At 43.7% G+C, this 14,971-nt stretch overlaps 1 protein-coding gene across 1 annotated transcript; it reads right to left on the minus strand.

The window, feature by feature from the left end:
• Positions 1 to 602: 602 nt before the first annotated feature.
• PPP1R14D (protein phosphatase 1 regulatory inhibitor subunit 14D) lies at positions 603 to 7,234 on the minus strand. The gene is made up of 4 exons (XM_059475196.1): positions 7,052 to 7,234; positions 2,861 to 2,956; positions 2,651 to 2,683; positions 603 to 671 (listed from the first exon to the last, which is right to left on the minus strand). The coding sequence occupies exons 1-4, from the start codon at positions 7,232 to 7,234 to the stop codon at positions 603 to 605; spliced, it is 381 nt and encodes a 126-aa protein (XP_059331179.1).
• Positions 7,235 to 14,971: the final 7,737 nt, after the last annotated feature.

The following is a 14,971-nucleotide window of genomic DNA, read 5'->3' on the forward strand; positions in this document are numbered from 1 at the left end:
GCTTCACAAACTTCCCCTTAAGTAGACCAGGTGCACTCAAACTATCATATATATTTTCTGTCCAATCTTCATAAATAACAGAGGCTTAGTAAGACTTACAAAGTATGTGCAATGCTGTAGAGTCAGGCACAACAGTAACAGGCAGGAGATCACAATTGGGTTTAAGCCAGACTAAAATGAGGTGCAGCTTAACAGTGGCTGATTTTCCATGTTGATGAATGAGTGATAACGAATGCCTTGTTTGCCTTGCAATGGACGAAAAAAAGAAGTCTTGATGAACTCCTGAGAATTGTATTCAGTGCTCCTTGGCCAGCATGGAAATTCCTAGAAGAATCTAAAGGAGGGATATCTTGTCCTGTTCCTCAGGTTAACACACTCTTTAAGAATCAGGAAAATGTACAATCTAGCTCCCTGCTGTGTGTGTAGATTTGGAAGGAGTGGAGACTTCAAACCACTGGTACAAAGTTCACAAACTTGCTGAAGTTTCTCAATAATAATAATAAGTCCTAAACATACTCAGAAGTTCTGTTGCTGATCCTGGTTTTTGTCAGGAAGATACATGTTTCCTTGTAACCAAAGCTGGAGTTTCCATGTGAGCAAGGTCATTTCTTCTGAGGATTGGTGACTCTTCGGAGACCTCTCAATCGACTGAGCAATTCCGTGATGAAGTCCTACAATAAGAGTTGGTTGGAAAAGGATGTTGTATTAATTCCAGCACTCACCAGCCCAAAGCGACTTTGGCGTTTCCATCATTCCCACATTCACCCTTACATTGAGCAGAAACCACAATTTTGACATGTATTGAGCAAACATATCTTTTAGCTTAGGAAAGAATGAGAAGGGTCTAAAAGCTCCTCCCCTTTCCCTGTCTCCCTCTGGAACAGCCATGTTTACTTTCTCCTCAGGAGCTAGCCTGACCCTCTTTATCCCAGATACCTGCTTTTCCCACCGTGAGATGACCTCAGGATGCTGTTGTTCTCTTTTAGGTTCCACTGCTTCCTGTTGCCACCATAACCTCCTGCCCACTTCTGCTGCCCTCCCAATCTAGGACAAAGCAAGCTGTCCCTCTTGTTGAACCAGTAGAGCTCCATGTGAATTTCAAACCATCCTGGAGCTGTGCCAGTTCTACAAGGAAGTGGCTGGCAGAGAAGAGGTGGAGCAAAACATGTAGGACTAATGATAATGTTGAGCAGGGGTTGAGGACAGGCAGAGCAGATAGATGAGCAGTTAATGGAGACAAACCCTGACTACTTTGCTGACACAGCCAGGGACTATGAACTAAACTGGCCTATCTGGTTATTCCAAGCAGAAGGCAATGTGCAAACTTTACCCTCTGCATGGCAAGTAACACCACCATAAAGAGGTGTGCAGCCTTTCTTACCCAGAGACATTGCTACATGTTCTTGTAATTAGGCAAGGTCACTGGAAATACTGCAGCTTGTTACCATTTGTGCTGTGTGGAATCCCAGCATCCTCACTTGGGTGATCAGAGGTTGCCACATCATGCTCTGGAAGTAAATGCCTAGGATCATACCTTTCTTTTCAGTCAGTCCTTTCAGTTTCTTGTCTGTCTTCTGCAGTTAAACTCCTGAGATCTTTCAAGGGGACTGGATTCAAGATCCCCAGGGTGAAAGTATGTGCTTTTGCCAACAGGGCAGCAGTATCTATATTCAGCAGGTACTTTCATGGCTTCTGACTTAGCAGAGCAAACTCTCTTCTGTTACCGCTCTGGGAATGTGAAATTCTTGCCTCAGATCTGACATTCAGACACTCTGAAAACTATTTCATATTGCCAGCTTTGCTGAAAGCCCTGCTAGGAGAGTATCTGTGATGATTGCTACAGCCCAGTTTAATTTAAAAAAATTTCAGCGATACTAATATTGATTCAGTGATTGAATTTCAGTCATGCATTCATCTCATTTTCTGTATGTTCAGCACTGCACAGCCACATCAGCTTGACAACACGTGGAGTCTGATGGATGATGTGCAAGCAGAATGTTCACATGCAGTGCATGGGGCTGAAGCAGTGATGGGAACCACATTTTGCACAGGTGTGCAGTGCAGCAAAGGCAGTCCCTGTGTGATGCATGCACACAGTATTGCCTCCAATTGTCTGGACATTGTGGGATTTAACTGTCTAATTCAAAGTAAAAACTTGCAAATTTATGTGGGGAAAAAAAAATCCATGTGTAAAATTAACCTACATGGCGACTGCTCAGCAGTTATCTGCCCAGTCTAACCTAAGGGCCGTTCTACATCCTTGTCACTCATAACCCTAGTGTTTTAAGCTAAGAATGCATTCAGTTAACAATGTAAAAATGGTTATGTGAGTTATGGCACTGTCTATGGCTTTTCTACACTGAGGATCAAACAGCAGCTCAGACTGATCAGCTTAGGATGTCTGAAACATGAAAAGAACTTCCTGTGATTGTAAAGCATAATTCCTTATTTGCTCTAGCTCTGCCTTCAGCTCATTCATGTGCATTTATGTGTAATTTTACAATCACAGAATAAAGTGGCAAACACCTCCCATTATGATTAAACAAATCTGCAGCACAGTAGTGTCTTGGCTACTCAGCCAAGCAGCAGCAAAGACACCGTTACAGAATAGTATAACATGTACACATGTAAATTTATATGCTTCACTCACCTCTGTGGGGCTGGAGCACTCATGGAGGATTTCCTAAAAAAACAAGGAGTCATCATTTTAGTATTTCATGAGTTCTCCCCTCCCTACAAAGAGGAAGGCACAAGAAAGCATCATGCAACACTACCAACATCTATTCTCTACCCCACATGCCACTAGTCTTTATGAAGAGAACTTCACTAAACTTAAAATCACCAAGTCCCTCAATCTGACCTGTAGTTTTATTTTCTGTTCTTCATTAGGGACCTCCAGGAGATCTTCAAGATCAATTTGTGGTTCAGGAGCTGCTGCCTCTGTTTCCTCCCTTAGCTAAAAGGGAAGAAATCACCAGAGTTAATTAACCTTCAAACTTCTTAAGAACTCTAGAGGCCATCTTTAAAGAACTAAGCAGCTGAGTTGCAATAAAACTATGCAGCAAAGTTGAGGTCAAGATATAAATCATCTCAAAAAAGGGAGGTTCTTGTAATGAGGGCATGGATTCCAGCCCCTTTGTAGTGTCTGCTACAGCCACACATCCTGACATAGACATTCTTCATCTTTTCCAAGCACTACATGGCTCAGGGATCATCACCCACCATTGGAAGACCATTTCCAGGATATCAAACTGCAGTGCCACATATACCAGCCTGTGACACCCTTCCTCTATGAGGAGTTCACCAAACAGAACTCCAACAGGCTTAATCTTAGAGAGGCATAAATAACAGAAGGAGATTTTAGGGTTTTATGCTAATTACACTCATCTACTTTGTATTTATACTAAGGCTCTTGGCAGTAATGGAGAGAAAATTATGCTGTTGAAAAACCTAACAATATTTTGCCAGATTTCTCTAATAGATATGAGAGGGATATAATAGTCTCCTTTAATATGAGAGGGACTCCAATTTTTGGTGACTGGAGTGATAATCTTGTACTGCACAGGGGTGTTAGTTGGAAACATTTGTACACTTGATCACAGACACATTTTAGCTTCACAAATCTCTGCAAGGAAAGCCGCCTGTGTTTTTCCAGTGTATTTGCAAAATTAATCTTTCACAACACAAGATTAGTGATATTTTGGCATAGTAATCAGTAGAATAAGGATACTGGGTGAACAGCACAGTTTCTGATTGCCAGGTTGTGGCATTTATGGATGTGTCTATAAAACATTAAACATTAAAGACAATACTTACAGGAAAAAAAGAAACTTTTCCTGGGCAGTCACTGATACTAAGCCAGAGAGGAAGTAGAAAGCCCTTGTTTAACTTTGATACACAGCTAACTTAAGAATAAATAATAAACCAGAGTTAAATATATTGCACTGTGACCCACACAGTATTTCTTCTTAAAAGTAATATTTTTCATGTGACTTTTTAGAAAACAGGTGTTGATCCAGGCTGACTTTGTCTCTGGTTAAGAAGCTAAGTAGGCTGGGAAAGCTAAGTAGGCTGGGAGGGTGAGATAGGGTAGGAAATCCATGTGGTTTTTACTCCTAGTGTGGATGTTCTCCTGGATTCCATGTGCAAGGAATCATCTCGAAAATGAGTCTTAGTTTTGTTGCTAAAAAGCCTCGTGACAGTAAACATGGTAGCATTCCCTGCATCAGGGGGTAATGTTTGAGCTAACCTTGCTGTCATTTGAGTCTCTGGAAGACACCCAGGAACTGTGCACTGCCAAGGGCAGGTGGAGCAAAGTAAGAGGTAACAAAGAGACAAATGTAATGGAAGTTGATGGATACAAGGAAGCCTAAAGAAGCAGGGCAACTAAATAATCTTGTCACAATGCACAGAGGAGAGCAGGATGACCTGCTGGACATCTCTGTGATTACAAGTAATTTACTGTGGCACATGTATGTATTTGAAGAGATCCTGGTAACAGTCTCTGACCTGGCACGACATTATGTTATGTAGTTCCTTGTAGCAAATCTCTTATGCTGGCCTGAATACATCAGGAAGCAGGGAAATCTCTTGTGCTGAAGAGATACTAGCAAGGGCAATGTGTTCCTGTAAGGGCATGGCTGGGTTTCTCACTTGTGCCTGCTGGGATTTTGCAGTAGGGAAAAAGAATCCCCTTTGGGCATCTGCTCTGATGACAGTAAACAGCCTTCATTCTCTGGAAAACAGAACTGAACATAAACTGACTTGTTTTACTGACACCTTTGACGTGTAAAGGTCTATCTCTGTACACTTCAGCAGTAAGAGTAGCACATGGAGGACCCCATCCTGGGTCATGTTACTGGTCATACCAAGTGCTTCTTGTCTGTCTCAGAAAAAAAAGTGACAAAAATGTAACTCTTTAAAACTGCAGTAATTCTCCAAAGGGCACGATGTTCTGTTACTCAAAGCAGCAGACATTCTCCTTGTTTATCTCTAGCAAACCTCAACAGTCAGGAAAAGAACTCTGAATTGAGCTACCAACTCCAGGGACAGTCCCTCAAATGCCAGTGCAGGATGGCTGGGAAGCAATATTGTCACTGCCACTCTTTTGAACAGCCTTCATTCAGCAGGACTACCACGGTAGCACTTTGCAGACACACTGAATTTTGCCTGTCTGACTGGGTCTGCAGATAACTTCTGCTCCCATGTGCACTGTATAATGTTTCATAATGCATTATCAAGAGGCATAAGATACAGCTAAGTATTTCTTACTATCATTTTAATAAACTATAGAAAACAACTGGAAATTCACAACTAACTTGAAGAGATTAGTAATTTTTACTGGGCAAGCTGTGTTTGGGAAATCTAAAACAGTTAGTTAACTGAACAGAAGCAGTAATATACTCATTTTCAGAGGAGCCATGCATTTGCAGAAGAAGAAAGGACTTTTTTCTCCATATTTGTTTTCTGCCTGTTCTTTGCATAAGGCATAAATTAAAACAGAAATATTTTATCTCCCAACATGGCATGAGAATCTGGCACATTCCCACACAAATATCAAATACACAGTCACACAGGAAGTCACACAGAAAATTATTATAATAATGATCATAATAATAAAAGCAACAGCAACAACCATAATAAGGACAGACTTAAAAGCAGTTCCTGAAGTCTGGGTCTTCAGCTATGAAGGTGACATTATTCTATAGTTCTCAGGCCCAGAAAATCAGCCTGGGCAGGCAAAAAATTTTCTGTACCATCATGGCAAGTAGCATGAAACACACCATTCATGGCCTGTTCTGAATGTCCACTTCAGTGTTGATTGCAATTTGAAACTGCTGATGCTCAGAGCGGAAGGCTCTAAAATATCATCAGCTCTTATTTCCTTGTGTCTCAAAAGTGTGCTTAACACTGTGCTGGGGTGCAAATATAGAGTACAGGGCAGAAAGGGCCTGGCAGTTCATTTAGTCCATCCCCATCCAGGACATAAATAAGCAGTTTTACACAATTTGTTAAACCCATTTGTGTCATCTGTTGAAGATGGAGATTCTCTGTGAGTCAAGAAAGCTGTATTTTCTTACTGTATCAGCCACTGCCCTAGAGAGAAAAGCAAAATCCTTAATCAAGCTATTTAAATGTATTTAAGATCATGATGTACAATGGAGGAAAAGCTTTCATCTTTTACTGTACCACACTCCAAAGGATTATCTCAACCACAGAAGAATGCTATTGCTTCTGAAAGCACCCAGCATAACTATCATGCATCTAAGGACAATATATGAATAGAAGTGATAGTACAGGGTTAAAATTTCAGTATACCCTGGCAGTGCTGGAACTTGAATGTCACTAACCCAGCGAAAAAATGCAACAGCTGAAGTAAAATCCTGTACCATTCAGATGCTATAGGCACTCCTGGCTCTTTCCTACTGGGACAGCTCTCAGGCAGGAAAAATTTGGGAGGGACCGTTCCTGGTGCAAAGGAAAGCTCAGGCAAGGGAGACAGCTCTGAGGTTTGGTGAAGATGGAGGCATAAGATTTCTACATGTGAGCAAGGAGTTTTTTTCCCAATCTCCCCTGTTGCCAGTAGTGTGTGCAGACTGCAGTTACAGCACATTCTGAAGTGTCTCATTCAAACAGCAGGTAGAGCCTCACTGTTGTGTCCCAAAAGAACAGGGATACACTGATCATTCTAACCCAGCTAGCCTGGCTACTGCTCACCACAAAGCCACTCACCACATGGAGCTCAGCAACAGGAGTCATCCCAGGTTTATACATCTCTCTAGGTTGTGCTACTCATGCTGAGCAATAGCTACACCCCCTCAGTGGATGCAGCTCCAGGCAGTTCAAAGCCAGCTGGATTGCATCAGTGCAAGCTTCCCTGCCTGCCGACACACCAGAGTGCTGCAGAGGGGGCACGGAGATAACCTGCTGGAAGCTGAAGACAAGGAACTATTTCCAGTGAAGCAGAGCAAGCAAACCTCTCTGCCAGCACACAGGGCCTCTAGATCCATTCACCTGACAAGCAAGGGGTCCGTGTGCCCCAGCTACTCACCCGGCACTGGTAGAGCTCCTGCAGCTGGGCGTTGATCCATTCCTCCAGGTCTAGCCAGCGCTGTAGGTCTTTGCGGTTGTACTTTATGGTCAGCTTGCCCAGTTTCCTGTGTGATGATTCCTCCCCAGGTTTCTCTGGTGTCTGGAAAGTCACCCGGGGCAGTGCACTGGAGTTGCTGGCCATCCTCAGTGCCTCCTCCTCTGACAGCAGGAACTCTCCTTCCTTTGGGCTCTCTCACCCCTTTTCTCTGCCTCCTTTACCAAAGCCTCTCTGCAAGCAGTGCCTCCCAGCACAAGCTAGTTACAGGCACCAGGGCTGGCAGGCATTGGTGATGCTAGGGAGAGAGTTAGGGGTGGCCACAGGGCTGGGGCAGCAGCCAGGCTCTGCAGGCTGAGTTACAGCTGCGGACTCTTGTGTTTCACCATCAGATGTGCTGACAGGAGCAGGGAGGCAGGCAGAGTTGTTGTAATAACATCTGTTGTTAAAAGAAGCCAAGTGAACCAGGGAATTGATGAACCATGTTTGTTAATATTTAACACAAGTCAGGTCCGAGAGGTGGGGAAGAAGGAGGTTTTAAATTACTGTTTTCCTACAGGCATAACTTACACACATGTGCAATTCCAGAGGGCTGAGCCATACATAATGCATTGAGTCCTGCTGCAGTTCATACTCAGTAAACTGCCTGCAGCTACAGGGTTTAGCTCCCTTTGAGATGGTATATTTGGCATTTTCCAGCTAAAGCACTGGACCCAGCACAGACAAGAAGTGGTCTGGAATCAGGCAGCTCATTCATTATTTTACAGCAGTAGGTCAGGAAATGACACTGCAACACAAAGTTGGGCTCAGCAGTTCCATTTTTCATTCTATATTCTCTAAGTTAAGTCTCCAGCTCTCTCAGAAATTTCTGTAGAAATCCCAGTATCATGAATTTGAAATTATTTGTGCAAGGAAATTTTGGGATAAAAGAACATATCTGTGCTCCAAAAGGAGCACTATTTGATGTGATGGCACTGCAGGGGAAGACCTCACTAGGGATATAGCACCATCTCCTTCCCACAGAAGAGTACTCATGGTAAACATGTTCACCTGCTGAGGCATCACAAATGACTATCAGACTATATATTATCAATGCTTGGTTTACAGTTCCTCCCCACCTGGTTAAAGGTCTGCAGCATTATTGCCCTATGACATTTAGAAGAATATGTGTGAGAAGTGCACACTGCTGCTCTGTTCAGAGGAACAGAAATCAGGCTGGCTGTGATTACAGGGTGCCAGGACACCTCTTTTTCCAGCTGTTCCCAGAGCCCTTCAGCAGTCTTCCCAGGGAGCTGCCCCACCACATGGACAAACCAACTGAGACTTCTCCATCCTGAAGCAGATCAAGCACCTCCAGTCTCATGATTCATGTGGAAAAAGCAAGCAAACCTTTGCTGTCAGGAGCCAAGGTGTTTCCAGTTTGGAGGCCAAGAGCTAGAAAAGCCAAAGGAAAAGCAGCTGACCCTTCTCCTGCTGAAAGGTGCTGCCAGGCAGCATGAGGCAGTCTGTAGGGGGGCTGGTCTCTCAAAAGTTTGCTCAGTCTCCCTGGCACAGCTCTGTCCCCATCCCCAGAGGGATGGTGGTACAGCCAGCCAGCAAAATCTTGTACACAGGGTAGTAGACATTACAGCCCTTTTCATCCTTAATGTGAGCAAAAAAAAAAAAAAAAAAATTAAAATTAAAATATTTAAAAACCCTTTTCAGACTGGAAATTCTGCAATTTGCTTTCACATATGTGAAGAATAAAGTGTTAAATTATACCTGAAACTGATATTATCTCCTCTGTTTCTCTGACAGCCTAAAACTTCTGTCCAGAAGACAATTGTTAGCTATTTAATTTTAGCAGTTTTGCCCATTTTTCCTTACTGCTTGGCTGTATCCCTGCTCTAATTCCACTCCTAAAACTTTCTTATTTCGATCAAAGTTACACAGAAAAATCTGTGTTGAGAGGCTTGTAGCACACTTAGTGAGTGCAAATTCTTCAGAGATTCTTAACTAGTGGAAACCTTGTAAATCCCATTGAACAACTTATAATACCTTTACAACTATTGACTTTTCAAAGGTTAATATGGCCTAAAATGGGCAGATATTCACAAAGTAAGTCTGGACCAAAGGACACACATTCAGGTGATAAATTCTTGTTTCCAAATACAAGTGCTCTATTTTGGTGTTCAAGGATTGACATATTTGAAGGGGGGAAAGAGGGGGAAACTGTACTTCTTTGGTCCCAAGAATCTCCAGAGAGGCTGGCATTAAGACCAGCAAAAGAGGACCAGACTTAAAGGAGAAGCTACTTGTTATCTCTAAGTCACTCCAAATGTCTGCAGCGGCTGAAGGGCCGGCAGGGAAGCCCCTTTCTTCCATCTCCTGTGCTAACTCTGGTGCTCTTGAGCAGTTTAGTAAATTTCTACATGAAAGGTAGGATTTGCCCTGTTAATATTCTGCCAGCATGGTTGAATTTATAAAGCAGAGGATCCAGAACTCACAGGGGAGCTGTGAAAATGAGGAAAAGGGAACATAACCTGCTCTAGTGGCTCTTCAAATAGCTTGAACTGCTGTTAAGTTGTAACCTCACTTGAGCTGAGATGCCACCTCTGAAAAGGTCCACAGGCCTGTTCACTGACTAACAGACTCACCCCAGGACCTGTACTCCATCAGAGCAGTAACAAACAAGGGGCACAAGCCCTCCTGCTGTTCCATCAGTGCCACCCTACAGCTGAACAAGACGTTCGGAGGATGATGTCAGAGGCCCTCTCAGGAAAGCTGCAGGCCAAAATGAGCCAGATTACAGGATGTTCATCATACTGCTTGGGCTTATTTCAGCTTAGTCATGAATTTGTTGTAATAAGAAGGTGGCAATATAGAAACACATGTTTACTGATAAAGTAGGCTTCCTCCAGTAATAAAATGTTTTAATCTATGATTAAAGCAAGAAGAAGCAAAACCAGTGCAAGATCAGTAGGTGTGGCAGAAGTTCCTGCAGGAACAGGACTGGATGCCTCATTCAAGGTAGGGGATATTGTCCCCTTGAATGAGGCAGCATCTCCTACAGGTGCCACCTGCTAGTGCTGGTAAATGCCAGCTGCCACCAAAACAAACGCAGCTCCAAGACTTCCTTCATAGTGCCACACCCCATCCTGTCCTTTGCTTGCATACAGCAGATTCACGGGCCAAAGAGACAAAAAGACATTCACCATTTTGTTTGGACAGAATCTCAGAGATGTCAGGCATGGCTAGGAGATGGAATCTCATTTTCAGCCTAGTTATTTCTCCCTATGGCCTCAGGCATACAACCTGGAGCAAAATTTCTGGAGTGAACACACATACTTGGGCAACTAAGTCATCTAATCAGACAATCTGTTTTTTCAAAAGAGCTGTGCACATGTAAGCTCCAATGGACCTCCTGCCGCAGCTGCTTGTGATCATCTTCTCTGCAAATCTGCACATCATTTATGTTGGTGAATAAAGGGAGCTTAAACATGGCCAATGTATTTGAATTGTTAGACTGAAAGAAGCACTATGCCTCAGTTTCCATGTGTGTGACCTGGGGTTGCTGATCCTCCAGCCCTACCCTAAAAGTGCAGTGCCTCTGAAAGGAGGGGAGGATTCAGTACTGTGGAGTTGGACTTTTATGGCTGTCTGTGGTGCCAGAGAGGGCCACCAAACCCAGCTGAGCATAGGCATCACAATACCAAACAGCTGTGACATTGATCCAGGCTGCAGAGCATCCAAGGGCATGAGTCAGATCCAGTTACACTCCTCTGCTCTTGAAGCTAATAATCTCCATCCCACACCTGTGACCTAAGCTGGTGCTTCTCTTTCTTCCTGAGCTGATGACTCTGGTGTGTGCTTAATAATTCAGAGGGGGCCCAGCTCATCTTTCCACAGAACCAGGTTGGCCCCTTTCCCTTGAGTCCCAGCCGAGTAAAGAACATTTCCCTTCAATACAGCAGAAGCCACTCTCCACCTGCTTTAGAAAATAATCACTTTCCCTGTGGTTGTAAGTGTGATAGTTAACACAAATTAAACCAGAGAAGCCAGCAGAGGTGACTGTATCAATACTACAGTGACACCACAAGGTGTCACAAGGTTCTGTTCCTTCCTGGGAACAGGAATAGGCACAGAAAAAATGTTGTGCAATAAGACAGTGTAACCAGGACTGGAGATTTAAAAAATCCAGCCCTAGCTGAGCAAGCCCAGTACACCCAGCACCTTGATGTCCAAAAAGTCTGCATCATCGCCCTAGAGTTCTAGCAAGTAGAGGGAGAATGCATCATCTCTCACCCTCAGCTTCTGGAGATTTAGGGAAGCAGAAAGGAATATCCAGCTCATGAAGTCCCCAGCTTCCCCTGAGAAGCACTACCACCTTCCCATCAGCACAGACTGAGAAGCCAGGTGTCAGTAATCAGCCTTATTCCTTTCTCCTGACAGGCTCACCTTTCATAAGGCACTGAAAGGGCACTGGGAAGGAATAATGACAAGTGCCAGAGGAAAACATTTCCCAATTTGACTGATTGACCCAAATTGCACTCTTTGGCACTGTCTCAGATAATAGAGAGGTCTCAGCAATAAAGAGGTCAGGTAAGCTGGCCTGCCCACCTGCCCTTCCTCTGGCCTCAGTTACCAGCAGTCAAGTGAAGCATAAAGGCTGATGTCTCATCAGCAGTTCAGAAGGGTAAATGAGAAATAGTTGCACCTACTCCTTTGGCACACCAATTTTCCTTGTCTGTGTCCATCCACAGACTGGCTGGAGGTAGCAGGTTGAGTAAGCATCTCCACTGAGGAAGAAGGCCCCCTTCCCCTTGAATACCTAGTGAAGCTAACAGCATGAATTAGATGCCAAAATAATTGTTTGGAGATCTTTGAAAACCTGCCCATGTTGTTTGTTTCTATCCCTCTTGTTTGTTGCTCTCCCTCATTACTGCTGTTCCCTAGAGGAAAAGGTCTGAGACACTGATAGCATAACTGACATGTGTTACTTGCCTTCATGTAACACAGAAGTTTCAGCAAGTCTTTGAATGGTGGACTTGGAGACAATAAAAGCACGATTCAAACGGAATAGTTGAAGGGGATCTTAATTGTTTTCCAGCCTGCTTTCAACATTTTAGGCTTGCAGAAGTTGTACAGCTCTTGCACCAATAAGTTTATTATGACCCAGTCCTCTTGAAAGGGTACATTCCATTTGCAGGGACTGTACTGCTCAGACCTGCAGGGAAAATGCCATCTACAAGCAGAGGGGAGAGCAGACTTTCCCACAAGGCACTGGCAGCTGGCCTGAAGGTGTGGAAAAAAGATTTCTGGTGATGCAGTTGCTGTAGGAAGTAATGGAAGAGAGTCTATAGGGAACCCTATGGCCGATCCTGTTCCGCCCACTGGTGCAATGAAGAACAAACCAAGTTGTCTGTGAGAACTTCAGTGGGAAATGCAAGTTTCTTCTAGTTCCTGCAAATTGAAGGGTTTTTGCTTCACATTTTCATACCTATGTCCCTGTAAAAGCCTAGCACATAAAAATGCAAATACTTTCTTGGTGTAACCAGTCTAGACACTATTTCCACCTCTTCCTTTCCCATTGCTCCTGCCTTTAAGGGTTTATGTTGGCCAACAACATTAAAATAAAAACCAGTGGCACAAAACCGTAGACAAGAACATCCCCAAAGAAACAATATAGCCTCATTGTAACTCCTTTCCCCAAAGCTACCTCGATGCAATGGGAACGGCTCTCAGGAGGACTCAGCAGGCTGTCATCCTTTCTCCCGCTTTGTTCCACAGGACCAGTGGTTAGTCATAGCCTGATGAGATGCCTTCCTGTCTCCTTCCTTTGCCACATCTTTGTGCCACCCCTCGCATCCGGGTCTCACCCCTAAACCACACCAGGAGCTTTAACCTGAGGCAAATACAACAAAACAAGCAAGCAAACCTGTCTCCCAAGTTTTAATTACACGTGGAGCAGTTCCCAGGTAAAACACAGCAGAATGGATTCACCTGCAGTAGCTGGTAGGACAAGCTGCTGTGAGGAAGTCATTGCAGATGATGATGCCATGGAGCTGGGCTGCACAGCGGAGCAAAGGGGAACCCGAATCAAGCCTTCCTTATTTTTCTGCCTGTTGGAGTCACTTCCTCCTGGAAGGTGAGCATCCAGCTGCCAAAGGTGCTGTGGTCTGAAGAGTAATCACAGAGAAAGAAGGCAGGTGATAGAGGCTCCTGCAATGCATTTGTTACAAGGCATGCATGTCTAAGACCTCTTTTAATCTTAGTCAAATATTAAACTATGGTGTGATTTACCCCCCTGAGTCATTGTCGGAATAGTTCTTTCCAGACTGAGAGCAGACACTTTAAAGTCAGACAAAAGTTAACAATGACTCACTGTTTCAGGACCCCTTAAAAACACTCCCGAGTTATAAAATCATACACACCCTACTTTCCCTTCATGCTAACATGAGTAATACATGTCTCAGCTGAAGCCATGGGAATTTATTCATTTTGCAGAAGATGAGGTCTGTAATGGGATTTTGAGGTTAGGAGAGCTAAAATGGAGTTACTGAGTTGGAAGAAAAGGTGCTGCCACAGAGAGGGGCTCCTAGTAGAAGTCCTTGATCTTGGGCCCTATCTCAAGTAAAATTTTAATTACTGAATTCCTCCAGAATAAACTGGGCATATTTAGAAACTGTGCTACTGTTACTGAATACACTGAATAAAACTAAGTATGAAGTGACTGTAAAGACAGTCAGGGTGAACAGCAGAAAACCTTGCAGCAGAATTTAGCTAAGCCTTCTGCCAAAAGCCAATAAAAACACCTATTCTAAAGGCTAGGCTTCATCCTCTTATGAAGAGGCCTTCACAAATATTTTTTTTTAAAGTGGGGGGAGACATTAGAGATGCCAGTGAATCCTCACAGTTCTGTGTTTGTAGGAATTACATTACTCCTGTATTGTTTGGCACAAGCAGAAGAGACATCATGTCCTTCAGGTTTGCAGGAAATCTGTGACAGATTTTGTCACACAACACTACTGCTGAGGCAGATTAAATTATTGTCAGTGAGACAAAAATACCAAACTGCAGTGTTTAGGCACAATTCTGCCAGTGGAGATACCCAAACACAGTCACTGGTTTGCCATGGGGCCAACTGCTCCCTGCTCCTCTGCCAGAGAACTGCACTGAGCCTTACCTGGCTCCACTCTGAAGGCTTTGAATATTTATCCAGGAAAAATCTATTCCAGGTTAAACACAAGAGAGAGTTCCCAGCAGAGCATCTCAGGCAGTGCAAAACAGAAGGAGGAGACAACCTTGTTGCCATTTTTGTTTCTTCTGCACCTATTGAGATGTTCAAATACAACAAAACAAGCAAGATCAGCTCCCCCTTTACTGCTTGCATGCTCTGCAAGCAGGTCCAAAAGGTCTGATTTGTAAATGGGGTGGGAGACACCCATGCTTCTTCTGACAAAGACTCATAAAGCCAATGAGGAAAGAAAACATCTCCTTTCTCTGCAGATATTCATGTTTTCTCTATCAATTTTCAAGGTTTATTTTATACTTTACCCCTGCCAGATCAAAGCAATTCCTTTTTCCTAACAGATGCCAGTACTATACAAATGTCAACATCAGGTGCCATAGAAAGTCATTAGAGGTAAGGAAAAATTATATTCCCACTACATTATCCTCCTGTCATGCTTGTGACAGCCAGGAGGCAGAAAACATGTCTCTAAGGCCTCCCAAGAAATCCTGTGAGGATTCCTGAAATCCTGGATCAGAGTTACAAAAAGAAACAGCAAGAATTGAAAAGCTGGACACCAGAGTGGTCTCACAAACCACAAAGCCAACTGTTGTTTGATACATAGCTGCTGCTCACCACCTCTTTCTGAAGACATACCATGGAATGCCATCTCA

This window comes from Ammospiza nelsoni, chromosome 6, assembly GCF_027579445.1.
Source record: "Ammospiza nelsoni isolate bAmmNel1 chromosome 6, bAmmNel1.pri, whole genome shotgun sequence".
NCBI lineage: Eukaryota > Metazoa > Chordata > Aves > Passeriformes > Passerellidae > Ammospiza > Ammospiza nelsoni.